The sequence below is a fragment of the Numenius arquata genome, chromosome 1 (genome assembly GCF_964106895.1).
Source record: "Numenius arquata chromosome 1, bNumArq3.hap1.1, whole genome shotgun sequence".
NCBI classification, from domain to species: Eukaryota; Metazoa; Chordata; class Aves; order Charadriiformes; family Scolopacidae; genus Numenius; species Numenius arquata.
This window is the reverse complement of record NC_133576.1, coordinates 71,384,533-71,406,456: the sequence shown is the minus strand read 5'-3', so window position 1 is coordinate 71,406,456 and position 21,924 is coordinate 71,384,533. Positions and strand designations below refer to the sequence as shown.

Below are 21,924 nucleotides of genomic sequence, written 5' to 3'. Positions count from 1 at the left end.
GAAAGCCAATTGTTTTTTTTTTTACTTTCTCTGAGAAAGCAAGATAGAAAAGGACAACTTTAATACATAACCACAGTTCTAGTGTAACCTTCCAGGCAGACTCATACATCTTCTTACCTGCTAATCTTTATTTTATTTTCTTGCTGATTTTTTATGACCTTTTACCATTTACCCCTGGTTTGCAAGCTCTACCTCCTCTCATATCTCTGTAAAGAATGCAGATGGCAACAGAGGAACGGAAGTCCTTATAGTAGGCAAAAATTATGGGTATGGAACTAGACATTGTGTCCATTTGAAGGGATCTCTTCACTGAAAGACTCTCTCTGGACTTGGTGCACTGAAGGTGGACACACAAGACAGGGCACATGGACATTTATAATTCATTAAACTTCTACATTTCCAGGCTCTTATATGGTACTACACTATATACTAATAGTCCCAACTATTAGTTGGATAGTAGGATAGTCCCAACTCTTCCCAACATTTACATTCAAATTATCAATAGACAAGAAGACTTCTTTGATAATTTTTTTTCTTCCAGCCTGCATTGTATGTGATAGAAAGAGGTCAACCAGGAACATTTAAAAAATGCAGACACAGACTATGCTCTCAGCGTAACTATCATGTGGTAGCACATGCAAGAAAGACAAGAATCTTCAAGACTGGTATCTTACAACAGCTGTCTCCTCAATGATCCCATTTGCATCCTCCCCTAGGAAAATACATATTCCAATCACTTGTTGGGATTTGGATTTGTTTAAATTGTTCTACAATACAAATGAGACATTTATTGCTTGTGGAGAGCAGGCCTAACAACACTCTTGCTTTTTATTTCATTTTCTCTTCTTATTGTAAGTTCGATTTTTGACACTTACTGCTGTCTAACTGTAGCAAAAATGGAAGCCACAGATGTGGAGAGGGGGAAATAAAGTTTTATTAAGTGAAAAAATGAAACAAAAAATGCAATATAAAACACTGAATTGACCCATTACCAACTATCATGTGAATTCACTTATAAATTGACATATACATGATCAGGCAAATCAACACAACTCCAGTCTACAAAAGTCATATTAGCAGGTCCTTTTCTCTAGGGACTGGTAAACAGAAAGCAGGCATTTCCAAGCCCTGATTAAAGTCAGTAATTCAGAATACAAGCGCAATAAGGATAACATCTGGTGTTAATATGAGGATGCATATGCTTAATTTCCCTTGTCTCCCTTTACCACAACATGGGCAGTGACAATCAGCTATAGAGATTAAATGAATGTGTCATGATAACATTCTGTGCAAAAATACTTGCCCTGTTACAGATGTTGAGTAGCCCATTGTACTACATGTGAATGTCTGCTTCACTGGCATTCAAACAACTTTGGAGTTCATGCCATTTAGCTTTCAACCTTCCTCATGTGAAGTCCTCTGGTATTCTGTAAAACCTCAGTGCAGTCAAATTCTGCATGGTCTCACAATCTTCAGGGTACAGCTTCATGAGATATAGCAGGTATATGCAGGCACATCATCTGTCCAAGTTGAGTTGAGGAGGCATTCATGGCAAATTCAATCTCAGTTATAGTAGCTGGTTCTCATAGAGGGTAGGCTCAGTCCAGAGCTTTTAACAAACCACGTGCACTATCTGTATTCGTATGTGTAGTATAATAAATTTGACACTTTATGTTGTTAGGCAATATACTGACAACAGCATATGAAAAACTATGTGGCTGAGAAGCAAGTTTAACACCTCAGTTAAGTACCAGGAAAGTTACTAACTTCTCTGCCAACTGCTTGGCCAAGAAATGGATATGCCCAGTATGTCTGAGAGCATTTATGAACTTAGGAGAATTAGTGCTGCAGGAGAATGTTAAAACGATCTATGATTACAAATCACAGGAAACACTGGTAGGAAGAACTGGACCTTGAGAAAGACTTGGAAATGTAAAGACACGCATATCTACAGAGCAGAAATCCTCTTCAGTAAAAGCTTAAGCCAGAGAATGGCTTTTGCCTAAGGATCACATTTCAATAGCTCTTTAATTGCCTAACAGAAAGAGGGAGATGTTTTGGAGCTGATCTGAAGGACATCACAAATGTGTGCCTTATTCCTTGGTTCATTTTCATCTGCATGTTAATCCGGCAACTGTATTGTCACCATTTTGTAAATCCACATTTAGCCTTTACTTTTAATTGTGCATCTGTCAGAAACTATGCTTGATTACAAGATATTTGACAAACAACAAGGTATTTCTTTCTCATGAATTTTGAGACATTGCCATGACACCTAGCACTCCAACTGTGTTCTCAAGTGCACTGAGAAGATAACAGAGTTCCTCCATGACAGCTGCATGAATTGTCAGAGACAAAGAGATGCCTCCTCAGAACTAGCATTAGTTGAATGCAAGAAAATTATGAGAGTGGGTTGAGCCTTGATGATTTCCTAGCAAACTGACATAAGATCTTACAAAATTATTCTCCATTAATTTCTCTCCATTGGTACTAGGAGGAAATACAGTTCCATTTTATCCAGGAATTTATGTCAGATTGGTATCTTCTGCCAGGCAGCTAATAATAAGGGAGGGTTACCATGGTTTTGAATGGCATTACTAAGTTTTTTTTTTAAAAATAGTACTAAGTACAAATGTTGCAAAAGGTTAAGAGTATATGTACATACCGAAGATCTCTTTTTCACATAAAATCCCCTACACCACCCAGCTGAAGGTAGCTCAGGGTCCATGAACAAAATACTATTATCTCTATCCCATCTGCCTCTTCTCCCTGCCAAAATGAGCATTTACAGTATTCTCAGTTAAATAGGAGGATGGGAACAGTCTTTACCATTCCTCCAAATCACTCCCACTTGGCTTGTCTGGACCATGCACAGGTCAGTAGTGAATACTGTTAGCCCGACCAAATCTGTCCTACTGTTTCTAACCTCCCTTTTCTCTGTTTTCACTCAGTTTTTCTGTTTGGCATTGCCCAAAGCATGCATGCCAAGCTCTCTAGGGCAGGAGCCGTTTGGGGCTACTCCCATGCAGGATCCTTAGGAAATACCAAAATACAAAACCAAGAGCATCTAAATAATAATACTTTGCAAATACTGATATATTTCTTGGCAGTCCTTTAAAAGTATGCAAGTATAACTAATATCATGCGACATTACTGGAAAATGTGAAATCAAAATGTTTTGTATTTAGCTTTGTGCCTTGTGGTAAGTCCTAAGCAGAATCAAATTTCTGCTTCTTGTGCAGATTGCTGAGGAAACTCTCTCTGGGATAGCATTTAGCATTGGGGTTGACATCATTCTAGCCTCTGTAACAATTTCTACATTCTTCACAGGTCTCAAACTTGGCCTCTTCTGAACACTGTCTTCCCAAAGTAAGTGTGCAGTTTGTGTTTTCTAGTAGTCTGCAGCATCTTCTGTCTCCAGAATTGTTATACGACTGCATTAAAGCCACAGCCCTCAGACTGTGGTTGAGCCCCTTCTGAGCCTAGGTGAAGATTACTGTAGTGTCCTTTGGTGTTTATCTTGGTAGGTTTTGCTGGCATCAGGTACCGGAGGTTCTTCCAAAATCTGGAATTCATGGGAAGAGATTTATCCTTTTTCCACTTCACAACCCTCTTTGATGGTAAAAGAGACAGTGATTCTGGCAAGAAATTGTGGTCACTTATAGGCATATATTCAATTAATATGATCTTAGTTTTCCTTTCAACCAAGGCTTTATGTAGTCCACTCTCAAGTTCATATATGGCTCTGTTAGAAACGTAGCTCTGGCTTAGTATAATGATTAATCTTCGACTTTTGTCAATCAATGAATGAATATCATCAACAATCGCTGCAAATTAAAGATAAATGTGTTATTAAACTAAATTGAAAGGATAGGCACCGAATCGACTTATCCTTTAACAATTGTATGTATACCAACTGTTCCCCTTATAAAGTGAGAGCATGTAAGCATCCTGTCCATACGAAGAGGTTAATATGCATTGTAAATTAAAAGTTTGCAAGAATAAGCTCAGGAATGGCCAAAGCTTGTTCTCTGGAGCAGACAAAACCAACATAAAATTCCCAGCTACCATAGACAGCTGTCTGTCAGTAGTCACACGGATAGAAGGTGGCAGCAAAATTTATTTTTCCCCCAACCAGACATCTCTTTGCTTTTTCATAATAGATACCATTAGAGTGATTCCACAGAAAGTCACCAACAGCAACATCACTCCAAATATTCAGTAACTCTCAGGTTACTCCTTCCTTTATGTCACCGAACAGCCAAATCTATTGCCAGTAACGCAAGGTTGAGAAGACTAGCATGTGATGACAGAATGAGTTCCAACTGTGTTTTAGATCCATGACTTCTGTCATGACAAGCAATGAATGAAATCAAATGGTGATACCCTTCAAACACCCATGCACCAAATTGAGTTCTCAGGCACAACTTCATGTGGTTGCTTCAGCACCATGGGACAACAAGGTCTACAGAAACCAGAGATCTACAAAACATGCCTTGTAGGGAAAGGCAAAGCAAACTGCAGGAATAAGCTAAAGAAGAGAAAACTGAGAGGAGTAGGAGGCTGACAAGGGTATTACAACACACCAAAGGCTCCTGTAAATAGAGGGAAATGCTCTGTTTTCCATATTCACAACGGATCAGACCACAGAAAAGGAAATAAGCTAAAAGTATCAAAAGAATCAGATTGAACACTTTGGAAAGGCTTTTTTTAATACTTAAGGAGAGATAATATTTTGGAAAAAATGGCTTGGGAGAGCTGTGGCACATCTCAGGTTGGAAAAATACGTCAGAAATGGATACATTCTACAAGGAGAGAAGATCCTACTTTGTGAAGGAGGCTGACTGACCTTACTGTTCGGTTTTTAACAATAAAATCCTATTCCTCAACTAGATCTTTGGACTAGATCTTTTTCTGGGGTTGCACAAGAAGCTGGGAGGAGACACAGCTGGGACAGCTGATCCGAACTGACCAGAGGGATATTCCATACCATATGATATCATGCTAAGTATATAAAGCTGGGGGAAGAAGAAGAAAGGGGGGGATGCTCAGAGTGATGGCGTTTGTCTTCCCAAGTACCTGTTACTCATTATGGAGCCCTGCTTTCCTGGAGATGGCTGAACACTTGCCTGCTGATGGGAAGCAAGGAGTGAATTCCTTGTTTTGCTTTGCTTGCATCCACAGCTTTTGCTTTACCTATTAAACTCTCTTTATCTCAACCCATGAGTTTTCTCACTTTTACTCTCCTGATTCTCTCGCCCGTCCTACCAAGGGTAGGACAAGCAAGTGGCTGCATGATCCTAGTCGCTGGCTGGGGTTGAACCGCAACACAGAGACACCAGTTGCTCTGTGCAGTAAATGCGAGTTCATTCACAGGCGCCTGCTCTCAGCAAAAACAGAGCAAGAGCACAAGCATTATTACTTTTAAACAGCTGACATCTTTGGTGTTCTCACCTTAACTTTCTGCATGCCAGCTCTTTCATCTGCTCGTCTTGGTTTTATGTAATTAAAGATATGTGTGTATGTATGTGTGTAGGTTTATGTGAATTCATAAATATATCTATAAAATATGTAAAATGTGTACATGCAAACTTTGCATGCACATGGTCCAGATGAAATGAAAAATGTAGCATTTCAATGCACAACACATTTCACAGAATTCCTTCTAATTACAGACTTTTACCTTTATGTGAAAATGATATGCCTATTTAATGACAAGAATATTTAATACAGAATACTCAACACACTCACCTCCTCCAGGGGATACATCCCTTTCAAAAATACATAACTTGTAGCCAAAGTTTTCTTCTAATATCATGGGTAATACCTTCAAAGCAAATTCTCTCTCTTCTTCAGTAGGAGAAACGCAATCCTTCAGGTAAGACACAAATGCATCATATTCCTTTCCATCTGGAAAGAAATCACCAATTGTTGAACTGTTAGCAATCATTAGAAATACAGTATCTGATCCACTATTCTGGTTTTCAAAGTTGTTGTCTCAGTAGCAAAGCATCTAGCAACTCCTGCTCTTTCCTTTGTACCATGAACAGTCTTCAAAAAAAAAATATTCCTGAATCAATTTAAATTTGATACATTTGATTATGATTGCATTTGGCAAATATTTGAAAATAACATATCCTTTCCACATTAAAGTGTTTTTTAAAAAAAAAAAAGATAAATGTAACCAGTTAATGTCACATCTGTGATGATCAAGAAAATGAAGGGAAGCAAAAATGGGTCAGTAACCTGATCAGAATGCTATTGAAGTGATACTGCAGATTTCCACATTTATTTTACTTTTTGTCTAAGACTATCAAGTAGTACTGTAGAATGGGTACTGGCAAAAGAGAATGAATCAATTTATTATTTTAATTATAAGAGTATACCATGTCTGGTCATGCTTTGGGCAGTAACATATAAACACAAAATCCAAGACCAATACAGAGGCCAGGTCTACCACATTGAGCAATACCTAATTGAACATGGAACTGGAACCATGGAACAACTATCTGGATTGATACAGCAGTGCACATAGCTTTGCATCTTCAACTGTACTTCTTTGCTTCCCTTTCCGGATACTTTACTACAGCTACTTCATGGCAACGGGCACAAGCTGGAACATGGGAAGTTCCATTCAAATATGAGGAAGAACTTCTTTACAGTGAGGGTGACAGAGCACTGGAACAGGCTGCCCAGGGAGGTTGTGGAGTCCCCTTCTCTGGACATCTTCAAGACCCGCCTGGATGCAGTCCTGAGTAATGTGCTATAGGCAATCCCGCTTTGGCAGGGGAGTTGGACTAGATGATCTCTAGAGGTCCCTTCCGTGATAAGAGAGAGCACAAAATAAAGCTCACGAGTCCCTACACATGCAATAGCTCTAGCAGTAGAAAATCCATTGCCTAGTATCAATCAGATAATCAGTTCCTCCAGGGTGGCCTAGTCCAGGTTCTCCGAGATCCTTGCTGTAAACCAGTGTACACAGTGAAAGCTAACATGAACAGATAGATAAATAACGCTGGCAGACATAAATCCACCCATTACTGAAAGATCTCCAGCCACTGCAGTTTACTCAAGACAATTTAGAGACTAAAGAGGGCTAAGAAAAATCAAGCACATAGATACAGCAAGTTTTGTCACCACAGTTTTCAGAAAAATTATACTCAGAATAGGTAACTGTCAGGCTTGTTCCTAAAGTCAAGGTCACAGCGATGCTGCCTAGTAAGATACTGGTGGTGTGCTCTCCTGCTTTCTTTAAGTGCATTTAGTGACAAATCTATAAACATTGCAATGGCCTTTAGAGTCAAGGAAGCATTTTAATGTTCACCTCACTGAAGGGAATCAGTAAGGTGGAAACAAATTTCTCTCAATCTGCCTGTCTGACAACTCCAGAGTGTTCATCCTCTTTACAGATAGGTAACTGTAAACCCCTCCACATTATTAACTTTTGTGATGAAGTATATAGCAGAACAGAGCACATCTGAACAGCGTCTAACCATGTCCCTTCCACTACCTTCTCCAGAGGCAGCTTCTTCACTGTGTTTATCTGCGGTTACTGCTCCAGGTGTATAACAAACTCCCTTTAGCACCTGACCGTCCAGTTCTTTTTTACATGTTCTTTGCTGTTTCTATTGACAAAACGCCTGGATTTATATTATCTCTTCCTCAAAGATGATTGTTTTATAGAACCTACCAGAAACTATTTTTTAATCAATACACTTATTTCAATGTCCGCATTTGCCAAGTCATACCTCCAACAGTGTCGTCTCTTCTGCATATGTTCCTGTAAAATAGAACTAAGTCAACTCTAAACATCACACAGACAAGCACCACAGCTACAGCAACACATGGCAATAGCACTGCAAGGACCATTCCAGTTGTAAATATGTGCACAGGAAGATCTCGGGTATTCCCTGTAAAACAGAAACCCAGGAAATCATAGCCTTAACAAAAAGTATTATATGACAAGATTGCTGTATTCAATACTGATGGCATTTTAAAATCACCTCAAAAAATCACAATGTTGATGTGAATCCTTTCCTGGTAATACTACTACTAAAATGCACATAGGCATGCCATTTGTCCTAAGATGGAGAAGAACTACAGAACATGGATTACTCTAAAAACTGGAGAAACGACCTTGCACGCAATCACACACCCTCCACACACATAAATGAACTGTATGTGGGGTCAAGACTGACACTACAGAACCTCATAGATGTACAGCATCCCAAATTGGGGATACCCACTTTTATGATGAGTTTCCTTCAGGTTGTTTATTATTTTCCATTATTCTCTACCTTTCACCCCTCTCTCAGTCCATCCATAACAGTCCTTAATGTCCTCCTTACTGTCTTTGGCCAAGATCTTTATTTTTTAAATTCTGTCTTTAGTCTCTTTCAGGCTTATTTTTTTTTAATGATTTTTTTTTATTCTGTTATCTTTGTCTTTTTACTTCCTAATACAGATTTTTAACCCTTAAATCTTTGTGAAGTTTTTATGAAGGCACTGTCAATTCATGCCCATTGCAGTCTGTATTTCATTTGCTTTCTTATATGCATCATCTTTTGACTAGTCTATTTTCACATATTTCCTCCCAGTAAAGCTTGGAAAGGTCTGAGAGAGATGAAACAAGGAAGGAATGCCCATTTGCTATGAATCTCCAGGCTGTCTGAACTGTAAATGTGAAGTACTATTATACGGTAGAGGTCAGGTCTTCATAGCTAGAAGGATAGAGTCCCTGACAAGAGAGAAATTACCAATCAGAATGTTTCAGGCATTATCAGGAGTAAAAGACTGACCTTTCCAGGAAAAAAAAAAAAAAAAACAAACCAAAACAACCACCCCACAAAAAACAACAAACAAACAAAAACAGAAAACCACAAAAAATAACGAAATCCTCAGATTTTAATGTTAGAAAGAGTTGCTTAACAAAGTGATCCAAACAGCAGACTCTAGGCTGCATAAGCCTTGCGTAGTTAACCAAGGCTTAAGCAGTGATCCCACCAATCCGATGATCCCACCAGTCTGGTGAGTAGGAAAGCACAGGGAACACTCTTTCATGGGATCTAACAAAGTGCTGCCCAGGGATCTGTCAGCCAGAGCATATCTCAGCCTCCCAGCTGTGTCCACAGCGGCAGTGGTTGAACTATGGAACCCTTGCACAACAGCTCTAGGAGATGCAGCAGCAACCCCTGCTGCCCCTGTCTCAAAGCAGGAAGAATCACCCAGGGGGGTTGTTAGGTCCAGCACTGGGTGGACCAGGGCCTTCATAAGCACACAGATGTATCTGGAGAAATGTTCTGAAATCAGTAGCCTGTCCTCAGGATTAAGGCGGCTGGCATGATCAATAATTATGTATGAGGAGTATGATTCACAGATTATACTGTACCTTTCTTCAATTTGACTATTTTTATTTGTGTTCTTTCATCAGCTTGCAACATGCAGGTGAAATTATGATGCATGTGCTCCTCTGTTACTTTTTTAATCCGTAGTAGCCTTGTGACGTAAAACTTGTTTCCCAACCTGCAACAAGGAAGGGTGTTAGAAACATTATCTGTACAGAATGAAAGGCAGATTTTGAGAAAAAAGTTCTCAAACAACCTCAGACGTTTTACTGAATTTGCAGTCCACAAAGCGCAGGACATTATCACATATGAACAAAAGTGCAGTTTTTTCAGGAAACCTACTGTAATTTTTTTAACTCTTCTTCACATATTGAAGGTTCATTCTCGGGGATACCTGAGCATTTTTCTGGAAATGTTTGATTAATTAACCAGTAGAGGCTGGCATCTTCTTGCATATAATAACCCAAGAAACCTGTGCAATTGAGTATCTCTTCTTTACCTAAACAAAGCATAACATGAGAAGATCTGGTCAGAAGTAGCATTCATCTTCACAGTGCAGTAAAATGTCAGTTTTCCAGGCAATGTATCCCACAAGCTATGCTGCTTTCTGGACATCGTAGCCCCAGCACAATGTTTCATATGTGTTTCACCTGCACTGGTGGTGGCTTTGGCAACCATGCACAGGGCTCTCTTGTACCCTGTTGCAGACTGGTAGTTGTCCACTGCGTTCTCTCAGATGAATTGCCACAGCCAGAAGAGTAGAGAGTATTTCAGGCTTTAGAGAACTAAAGAGAGTTGGACTCAGTGATCCTTATGGGTCCCTTCCTACTCAAGATATTCTATGATTCTATGAACTGCTACGTGCTGCAGAGAACAGGAAAGGAGAACCTACAGGACAACCAACAGTAAAGGAGTGTCCCAGGGCCAGGTAAAAGTAACCGGTAAGGGAAATTACAACCAATTGATTATAATAGCTAAAGTATACACTATTACTCAAAGGAAGAAACAAAACCTGTTAAAGCCTCTGCTGAAGTCTCACAGAAGAAATTCTCACCCCAGCTCCACACCTGGAAATCAGCATAATCCTGAATGTGTGAATAAGTCAGCCAGACAGCCACTTTTTACCATTTCGGAGCACTACTTTGAAAGGACAGGAACTACCCCTTAGAGTCAAGTTAATCATAAGAGCAAAAGTAAAAAGACAACTGCACACTTGAGTAGATAAAGACAGAAGGCTGCAGCTCTGCACATAATCTCTATCTACAAGACTTGATTATTTGCAAGGCATTTTATTTTAAAAATTGTCATGGGAAGCTGGACCTTAGGGTATCTGCAACCTTCCAAAACCATTTCTAGGCTGTGCCAGTATCATTTCCAGGGAACACATCCAGAATGCCCTTTATTAAGCCACAAAAGCTGTATTTAGTTCTTGTTCAGGCCGTCATGCACAAATGCTTTCCAGTAAGCGAGGTCTGCCCAGGAATTCTCTAAGGGCACATATTATAAGCTGCCTTCTTGAGATTTATCAGAGTGGATGCTTCCAGTGGAACTGCTTAAGAACATTTAAAGCAGGATCCAGCTGAAAATCTGCCCATCTTTGATTCAGACCCTAGTAATCCAAATCACAGTTGCACAGATTGAAACATAGACCTAAACTTCAAGTATCGTCTACCTTTCAACTGTAGCCTTTTCACCATAAACAACAACTAATTTCAGGGAAATATTATAGAACACCATCTAAGCAATGACAGATTTGAAAGACCATCCAACATTCACTCTCCACCACACCATCTGTCCCATCACTTACCAGGTAGTTCAATGACCTTACCAAATGATCGTACCAAGACAGATAAGAAATGGAAGACAGGTGATTCATAATCATTTCATGCTGAACCTGCTACCTTCTAAGGGTTCAAACAAGCACTGTTTCAGGGAATAACTGTGCAGGAAGGGTGTACTGGAAGGTTGGGAAACATGAAGCATCGTAAAATTGAGGTCCTACCATTGGAAAAAGGACCTACCAACTGGTATTTGTAGGAAGGAAGAAAAATTAGCATCTAAGGTCCTGGCTGAGCAAATGAGATACACATATGAGCAACAGAGGAGGTAAAATATTTTTTAGACTTGAAAAGGAAGGACTGGGTAACCAGACTGAAGAAGCCCTCAGTCTCAGGAAAGGAAAAAGACAGGTAAATTTCTGTTTTAAGAAATTTACAGCCTCAATCACAAAATTTTGGATCTCATCCAATGCTGTATGAAGCCTCCAGACTGCGTTATCTAACCTACTCCCAGTTAGAAGCACAGTCAAGGGTTTGGCTTTTGACGATATAACCAATTCTTTGCAGCGGTGACAGATCTACATGTTCACATTGCCAGGAGTGTCAGCCCTCACACTTTTCATTTCCCTGCAGCATAACATCCTCAACTGCATCAGGTATTAAGGGCATTGCTCATTATTGCTGTTTACTGAACAAACCAGACGTCTTTCACACATCAGTCTGTGGGGTTTGCTATCTACAAAAGCTGTGGAGAGCTGGTTTATCATTAGCACCACTTTCTCTTGCTGGTCATAGCAGCAATCTCAGCTTCTGCCTCTGTAGGAGGGGAAATTTAGTGTACTCTTATATCAATCATTAGAATGCACTAGGCAAAATATAACCAGATGTGAAGATGGATCAGATCCAGATGGGCGTACAGACAATTCCTAGTTTGATTACACTTAGACAAACCATCAACAATAAAGAGATCAGAATTAAAGCATATATAGGCAATAGCTACCACAAAGATTCTTGTACTAATTTGATACCTATTTCTGTTTCAATTTCTTCATTGTGTCCAACTATCTCCAAAGTTGCAGCCTCTGGTGCATCTAAAATAGAAAGTAGTACTGCTATTGAAGTAATACCTTACTTACATTCTACCACAGTAAAAATTACACATTTACTTTATTTCTAAAACTAATCACATAGATTCCATTTAATCCAAAGAACAATGTCCAGACTCTGGCATTACTGAGTAGTTTAAAACACAGTATGTCCTGTTGAATTTTTTTCACATGCATACATATACAGTGCACAATTTATAAAGGTTGGAAAGGCTCTACCCCAAAACTCTTAGTAAGTTAGTATAACTTACAGCAGCTAATTTTGGAAAAAAAATATAACTGCACGGAAAATATACTAAATAAATTTTCCAAAATTGGTAACGTCACATAAACTTCTTCTACTGCTTTTTTTATTTTTAAAATTATTGCAAAATAGTTCAGATTACCAGATTTGATCACCCTTGCACATATGTATCAAATGAGAGCTGTAATTAAAAATCTCCATAGTAAGGAGAACAAAAAAGCGTGCTTCAAAATTTCAGAAAGCTTTCTTACCTTCTTCTACCACCAGTTTAATTGTATTTGTGCTGTGGTATATCTTTCCTTCATGACTGATTAAAATTTTACAGGTATATATCCCAGAGTGTTGTACTGTTAAGGTTTTAAAATCCAGTTCCCGCTCTGTTTCATTTTCATAGTTCTTACAGTCCTGCATCAATAAAGACAGAAAATATTATTCTGTAGCTAACATACACTCAAAACCTCAAAGAAGTTAAAAATGATCTTTGAAATGGAGTGTCACCATCACTCTTTCATTTCTAAATATCTCAATACTCAGATATTTATCTGACCCAAAAGGATTGGGGCCCAATTTTCAGTCATGGTCACAAAAAAGCAACATTTGACCATTTAACCCATTAGAAGTTGAAAGCACTGCAATTCCAAGTAAGCGTCTGACTATAAAAATACTGTATTGGCTAACATGACTATCATCTATGTTCTGACAAAAGCTGGTAGAGAGAAGACCCATGATTTGCCCAAAATGAAAAGAACAGGATTTGCTACACATTTTGTAAAAAGTGTTCAGAAACAGCAAAATTTAAAAGTTTGCAATTACTTTACGAGCACATGCCAACTGTAAAACAAGTATCTTGGCACCTCATGTAGTGTCAGGGTAATATCTGTATCAGCAAAGTGGCAGCTGACTAAACCAGCTGCTAAATCAGCAAACAGACATAAGCATCAGATCTTTTACCATTCCAAACTACCAGTTTATTAATAATTTCTGATTACAGGTACATTTTTCTAAAAAATCAGAGAAAAACTTCTGTTTGTACATCTGTCTAAAGGATTTTTCCCTAATAACCCAAGAAATTAAAGATGTAAAAGGTTTGTAGATGCTTCTAAAAACTTGTTTGTAATTATTTTTTTCCTGCAATCAGATGTTTTGTTTCTATAGCCAATGATTTGAATGACACTGTTTCAGTAATTACCTTGTACCATGTTATGCTGTCGTTTTCATTGACAGACAAATCACTGCATTTCAGCGAATGACCAGTTCCAGCATTTTTAATTTCTGTAGTTAAATGATTTTTATTGAAACAGCTGCTTTTATTTCTTTCAAGCACATTCAAGGTCCACTTTTGAATTGTGAAATTTTGTTTTCCATTGCTATGAAAAAAAAAAAAGGCAAAATCAGTTTTAGGAGCATTTTAAAGCAATGTAGCCTAGTGAGTTATACAAGAAAATAAAAATACATTCTCTAATATATCTGTTACATAAGAAGTACCTCTGCAGTGACCTAATTATTATATTCCCCTTTATTACTTTTCCAACCCCAAGTATGTGTTATTTCCCATAAATAAAGATATTATCTAAACTAAATTATATATCACAAAACATTTGACAGTACGTTTATATCTATGAAATATGACAATATGTGCTATATCAACCAGAACAAGGACGCAACAATCTGTGGCATCATGTATAGTTACAAGTAAGCATAAAAGAGTTTTAGGACCTTGAATCAGCTAGTGATATTGCAAGTTTAATCTCCTATGCATTACTAAGGTTTAAAGCAATAACTGAAAAATATATTCATAAAACATGTCAAAAATAAGACAGGCAACTCTGCTATTGTTCACAAAGCAACATTATTCATTGATTGACCCTGCAGATAGTCACTGATATTTTGGAAATATTTCTAAACTATGCAAGTCTCATGAATTACAGAATCACTTATGAATTCAAGCATGTCTCAAAACAAGGCATCTTGGAAAGGATTCATCTGTCTGTCTTTCAGCTTGTACTGATCAGAGATTTACAGTAGCTGGCCACCCCAGATTGACTGGAAGAGCCTTGAGCTACCGTTCCTAAAGCAGAGTCATCACGTTCCATGCAGTATCTATAAAAGATCAAGTGAATATTCTCAAAAAATACCTCTTTCGAATATCTAGGAGCTGACCGTTGTCATTCAAATATCTACTATGTTCTATCCACGTATTTCTCTAAAGAATCAGATTATAGCTGTGAGTTATTTCATTGCTGAATATGTCCAAATCCATGACTACCAAGGGAAAAGAAGCTGGAGGAGTTTTGGCTTAAGTTTAGTGAAGTTGGCCTAACTTTGGCAAAGTTAGGGATTAAGAGAAAGTCATATGCTGCTGTAAATTAAGGAGTGAGATTTTGCAACTAGTGCATACAGTTCTCATTTTTTACTGAACAAGTAGGGTCTGACAAAGCGAAAGCAGTAATCATGGCGCACTTCCCTCCAGTGCCAGTCACATCTTCATAAATATGTTTGAATCCTTCTGTCTCCAAGAAAAGAAAAAGGAATCATTCCCAAGAGAACTGAAACTAGTCAAATATCATTTCGATGAGAAGGGTTAAGGGGACACAGCAGTTGAAACGGAGAAGCAAGCCTGGCAAGCTTAAACACCATTCTTGACTGACATGCTGTTACAAAATTCAGAAGAACTACTAGGACATCATTTATATGATGAATTTACACTAAGTTTTGGGTTGGGTTTTTTCCCTTCTTTAAGCTAACCTTATAGATGTATTTATGTATTTTGCTCACTCTGATCGCATTTTCATTTTACACAGGTTCTCCTTGTTCTCCTTACTCACTTGAGATATTCATGACTCATAACTGCAGTTGACTATCTAAATCAAAACATAGTGCTTTGGTTTCTCAATCATAAACAGGAAAAACCTTATCAAAACTTTTCCATCAGAGATGTATTCGAATGGGTATTCATGGTGGGTGGAGTCCTTCTCACCTATTCTTCAACATCACGTTTACACATTTAAATCAGAACTACTAATCACGGGCATCAGCAGGACCACACTCAATAGTCACCCTCCTAGAGTGCAGTTTACGTGACCTATTTTATATGTTTAGTTTAGGACAACATAATCCATGCCCTAGAAAGGTGCCTCTATCTCTCTCACAGTAAAGGTACCTAAAATAAGTTTAGGTGTAGACATAAACACTAGTTCCAATTAATTCCACCAAGTCTGAACACTGCTGGAAAGGCAATTACAGATCTAGCCATAAAATACATATGATTTTACTATTTCGATTCAGCAGATGGAAGAAAAGGATCAATAAAGTCACATGATCTCTGCAGCACTGTCACTCCACAGAGGCTTTCTTCTGCAATGATATTTGGTGAAATCACTTCAGCAAATATGAGGATTTTGCCTGAAGTGGATCAAGATATTCTACCGGATAGCCAAAATCTGGCAAGGAGCAGCTCCCTGGAAGGTGGCAAAGCCATACTTACGCCAACTAAGATGAATTCAGCTTACATAATTTCTAGCTTTCTGCCATATGCATGATTTTCAAAAAAAAAAAAAAAAAAAAAAAAAAAGTATTAAGTTGTATTGTTTAAACTGCTAGTGTTTGAACTGTTACTTTTTATCTGGGTTTTCACTTGCTGAGATTTAGTGATAATTTGTGAGGAATAAAACCATTTCTGCCTTTCAGCTGCCCCCGCCAAACCCACCAAGAAGGAACAACAAAAACTAGCTTGAATCAGGAGAGGATACAAGAAGTGAAAACCCTTAAAGAATATAAACCAAATTTTCTGGAGACTTAGCCAACTCTAAATCATCCCTTAGCTATTTCATGGCAACAAGCCAGGGTTATCTCAATATTTCAATCTTCTTCAAGAAACTGTCACAATGCCTTCCAAACTACAATATTAACTCTAAATGTTTGTGTTCCCACTGCTTTCAACTCTTCTAAACACATTGAAAAAGTGAGCAGTATTAGGATCTTAAAATGTATTATGTGTTTATCATGGTTCTCTGTACTTACTTTTTTTTTTTTTTTTCTTAGGAACCTCAGTTTGAAGGTCACCAACACAGAGAAACCAGATGACCTGCTTTTTTGTAATCTGGTTTTCTCTTTGATAACCACAGGATATAGGCTATGAAAAAACACAGAAATTCTGCCAAAGATGTGTGAGAGAGTTTTTCTGCTTACCACTCCCACTACAAGTGCATATGAAATCCTTTATTTTCAAGAAATGCTGCTGAAGGTGGACACACTCAGGCCTACAGGTGATGTCTATTAATTCCTGCTTTTATATCTTAAGCCTACTATACTAACAAACACACATCAAGACATCAACACACACATACACACACTTTAGCTGTCTATGCTATGTCTCAGCAGGACACTTCTGCTTTAACTGGAAAACTTCTGATTCTTCTTTAAGTCAAAAATGAGTGGATGACACACCACAAGTACCTTGTTACATCATTTTCACCTCTCGTTTCTTGCATGTTGTCAGCTGTAACATAACAGGAAAAAAAATCCCAAGATTTTGTTTGCAAGATCTGTCAACGTGTGTTGTCTTACTTTACTCAAAAATCTGCAGTATATCTAATCATCACTTTGTTCACTAAAACTGCCTGAGCAGTTATAAGCACTCTAAAAATAACTTCCCTTATAGCTTACAGATACTTATCTCTAAATTAAATAGTTGAAAATAAAAAAGATAAATAAAAATATACTTAGAATATCTGCTTTCAAAACCAGAACTTATTATGAATGCTCTGAAATGAAACTAATTTGATTCTAATTGTCATTCTTATTAAACCTTAAACCAATTTAGTAGTCCACAACAGCCCACAATTTTTCCCTATCAATAGAGACTACTAGAAGTCCTCTGTCTCTGCAGAAATCTGTTTCTGCAAATAATCTTCTGTATTTGCCGAAATGGAACTGCTTTAACATGCTTGGGAATAGCGAGAGCTATCATATAAACTAAGCCCAAGATTCCATTAAGATCTCATGAAAAAAATCCCCTTATGCCTGCTGTTCCAGTGGTGAAACCTGTGAAGAGTTCCCATGTGATGACTGCAAGATTCTGGCATGTGCCTTCACTCTGATCCTAACAGAAAATTTAGTATCTGTATGGGCCTAACAGAATGAATTTTTTAAAAAAAGTTAACTTGGAAGTTGACAATTGAAATCTAGCTTAACACTGTAAACTATTAACTTGTGTCTGCAATGTTACTGGGGAAATCTGGAGAGCATTTTTCAGTATCCACGGTCCCATAATCTTTACATACCAGACAAGAACTTTAAAACTACTACTTAGAGAACAGCATGAATCATTACATGCAAAATCATATGCTTAAATTTAATTATTACTTCAATTGTAAATGCTGAATTACAGTTTTAGTGCAAGTTAGTCATACAAACTCCATGCAGCAAACCTTTGATTTAGTGCTTTAGTCTTTCATGGTGGTCTAATGAAGATTAACACCAAATAATTGAGGCCCACCCTTATTTTGACTCATGTTCTACATTTTGACTCGTGTTCTACAGCAGTAATAAAGCATTTGTTCTTTGAACGGCTCCAAGCATGCAAAGGTTTGCACAGACACCAGAGTTCAACTATGCCACTCTTAGTTCATTGTTTTACTATACAATGAGACCACTTGGCAGGCCTCATAGGGTGAGATCCGCTCAACGCAGTAAGGAAGAACAAGTGTGTGGAGAAGACAAGCAAATGTTTCCTTTTACTTGGCAGTGGACAGAAGGGTTGCCTATCACTCATTTTGCTCAGGTAATTAATCACAAAGGAGCAGAAACGCTACCTGCCTTATCAAAAGGTTTACAGAACCTTTAAATGGCAACAACTGCCCATAGCTATTTGTAAATATTATAGGTCTGCCTGGATGGTTATTGTGAAATGGTGTTGAAATGACACCACAGTTAATGCAGTTCCCTGCACCTCCTTTGTATGGGTGCCAGTAGCAACAAAAAGCAAGACAAAGAAATTAGCTTCTTCACAGACAAGCACAAAGACAAGATGCTCACCCACCAGCTCGTGTACCCACCTGTGAATGACAGAGTAATTCCCAGAGTCACTGAGTTCAGCTGGCCAGAACTCCAGAGAATTCTTTTGGGAAACAATTCCGTGTGTTTCCTTTATCAGTTGCTGCTTTCCAGCATTTTCTTTGTACCAGTTTATCGTGTAGGCTTCTTCCTGGAAATGCTCTTGGCTTGACTCCGGGTAACAAAGGAAAAAATATTCCCCTTCTAGCACATCAATGGAGGCACGAAGGGGACACAGCTTCTCTTCAGAGAAAGCAGAAAAAACAGATACATTAGGAAGCCAAGTACTTAATTCAGAAAATGACATTAGCTTGACTTTAAAGTGATTTGCTGTGCCACTGGTCTTTTATAAAGTGACTTCCCTTCAGCAGAGCGGTTTGGCAGTATTTATTTATTCCAGCAATATTTATTTCAGTCTAAGAACTCAGTTTTCCAAGTCTTTATTCTACCTCACCCAGGCAAAACCAGACGGAAAAAGAGGGTCAAAAAAAAGGACATTTCCCTAAGATTCTTTCACGTGGGTCCAACAGCGTCAGAATCAAATGGGCACCAACGGCAGAATCTGGCCTCACTCTACAGTAAAGCAGCTGCCACAAATGGAAGGGAAAAGGAGTAACTCTTACATATAGTTTGACTTGACAAACACGGCTAATCCTCAGAACTGGTCAACTGCCATAAAATCAGAGATTCTATGAATTAACACTTACATTTTCTTATCTTCTTAATTAAAACCAAATCATTATGTGCCTAGATTTCTTAATAACTTCAGATAAATTGCCTTGGAATGAGATTACGCGTGTGGAATTTAGTTTCAAAGTCTGCTTTTCCAATAAAATTTCCCAAATGTACCACTGCATACAGAAGTCATAAAAAAATACAGACAAGGGACCGTGGTCTAGCATTAACAGTCAAGAATAAAATAAGCCTTCGGTCTCTATTCCTCCTGAGGTTCTCAGAGATTACTGTTGTTTAGCAACTATCACGACCACACTTCTGAGCAGAACAAAAAGAAGCAGACTCATTCTCTTCCTTGCTGCGGCTCTTCATACAGCCATGCTCCCATACAACATCATCAGGTGTCTCCAGGTAGCATCTCTGCTCTTTTTACTTCATAACTTTGGTATTTTGGACCAAATCTCTCAAGTCTGGAGCCAAGCCAGGCTGAAATTGCCAAGACTCTTCAGATGCTTTTTTCTTAGCTGCAAATACAAAACTTGCTCCACTCTAAGCAACCGTCAAGAAGACGTGACGTACTCGGCAAATATTTTGAAGGTTCTACTGTTGAAATGAGGATTTATACTTACCAGTGGCAGATTCAGTGATAAACATGAAAAAAAATAGCATCATAGTCATTTTCTTGAGTTACTTCTTCCTTTTTCTCCAGAAAAATGAAACAGAATTGTTCTTGCTTGTTCTAAAAACCTAAGAAAAAAGGACTAAAAATTCATCACAAGTGCAGTGAAACAGATTTCTTTGAGCACGTGAGCGGTGTGACTATGGCCTGGGACTGAAGAGGGCTTTCCGAATGCGAAGTTACACATTTTTATCATAACAGCTATTTTCATACACGAGGTAACACTTCTAGATTTTCCTTTGTAAGTTTATTTTAAACTCAGAAAGCACTGCAGAGTTTCCTTCCTCCATTTTCTTGTTCACGAGATGTATTTCACGTTTCTGATTAAACTGACAATCCTACAGAAGCACTCAAACTTAGAACCCAAGTAGACACCTACCATGGGATAGGACAGTGCTTTTTTCCTCCACAAAGAGCATAAACTTTGCAAGGCTGGACCTTATGGAAACAGCTAATAGAAACTTCCCTTGCCTTCAATAAGAACAGCACAATGTGGATAGATTGGACATCTTGGTGGCTAATTTTGAGCCTGTTGGAAAACAATGAGATCTACGATTTTTTTCTTACAATTTTGTCTATGGAACCGCTAAGCACCAGCTGAGAGTGCTAACATTTCCACTTGGGGGGGAGGAGGAGATGAAGAAGCTCATATTCAATTGCAGACAACTGTGTTTTCAAAGGCAAACAGAAAACACCACTAAATAATAACAGCACAAAGTATCTTCTCCAAGATTCCTCAGAATAGCAGGTTAACTGACAACCAAAGGCAGGGCCAGTCCTAAGACCGTACCTCAGTTTTGCTTACGAAACAGACAGATTAGGTGTATAATAAGCTCTGTGCATCCTCTTCAACCAAGTCACTGACCTGAACACCCATGGACAAATGAGACACACACACAAGAGAGAGATTTCACAAAGCTCTGCCAAAAGAAATCTCGTTAGCTTCTGTTTCTTTGGTTTTATTGCCCAAACCTCTTGCACTTTAAGAAATCACATACTTACCGTTGTTAAGACACCTCCCTGAGATTTACAGTCAGAAACTTCCCATGATCTAAAGCAGCCAGAGGCAGGAGGCTACTGCATTTCCAGCAATATTCCAGAATGACATCAAACTGTGTAGCTGCTCTCCCTCTTTTACCATTCTCCACAGTTCTTTACAAGTATGCCATCATCCCATAAATCACTGTAAGGACATGAAAGAACTATTTCACATCCCCTTTTTCAGACTGACTGGCAGAGAGATCCAGATTTAGAAAGCACATAGAAGAAGTTGGATGCCAAGTACTGCAACAAGCAACTTTAAAGGGTCATACAGTAAACTCCTCAGACCTCGTTTCAGTTCCCTTCTACACATGGAGATTCAAACTGCTACACTACAGAAGGAAAGAAGGGCCTTTCTTTACTTTCATTTCTTGAATTTACTTTTCATTTTTCACCCCATCGCATCCAGAAGAAATACAGCTCTTACAGACTATGAAACTATGATCCACTACAGAAAGATAAAATAATAAAATAATAATAATAATAATTATATAAAATAATAATTAAATAATAAAAATAAATAATAAAATAATAAAAATAAATTATTTCTCACCAGATCTTTAATTCTAAATCCCATTCTTTTTTGGCATATCACACATGAGCACACAGTGGAAGTTTCAACAAACGCAGAGCAGAGCCCTTCATTCTTTTAACAGGGATTAAAGAACACAGTACAATGCAAGCTACTCAGTAATAACCAGCTTTAAGATTAGTGGCTACTATTAACAGCAAAACACAGGTCCTTAATCTTAGTCTCACATTGCTGTTGAATCTGATCAATTTGTCTCAAATTGTTCTGCTCTAGGCTGACAGTATTTACATTTGAGCTATGTAGTTTGCATACCCTTCAACAAAACATGGGGAGGGAGGAGGAAAAAAAAAAGAAATATTCTTTTGATTAAATTTAACACTAAACTTTCCTCTTTAAGGATGGCTCTTGTAGAATTTAAGTCCTTTTTTTTTTCAAATATTACCATACAGTGCCATAATTTGCTTAGGATTC

General features: G+C 38.1%; 1 protein-coding gene across 1 annotated transcript; it reads right to left on the bottom strand.

Moving 5' to 3' along the window:
• Nucleotides 1-916: 916 nt before the first annotated feature.
• IL18R1 (interleukin 18 receptor 1) lies at nucleotides 917-21,063 on the bottom strand. The gene is made up of 11 exons (XM_074152346.1): nucleotides 20,883-21,063; nucleotides 19,831-19,948; nucleotides 18,529-18,769; nucleotides 13,662-13,839; nucleotides 12,724-12,877; nucleotides 12,151-12,213; nucleotides 9,687-9,843; nucleotides 9,389-9,522; nucleotides 7,749-7,910; nucleotides 5,752-5,910; nucleotides 917-3,827 (listed from the first exon to the last, which is right to left on the bottom strand). The coding sequence occupies exons 2-11, from the start codon at nucleotides 19,877-19,879 to the stop codon at nucleotides 3,427-3,429; spliced, it is 1,698 nt and encodes a 565-aa protein (XP_074008447.1). The 5' UTR covers nucleotides 19,880-19,948; nucleotides 20,883-21,063; the 3' UTR covers nucleotides 917-3,426.
• Nucleotides 21,064-21,924: the final 861 nt, after the last annotated feature.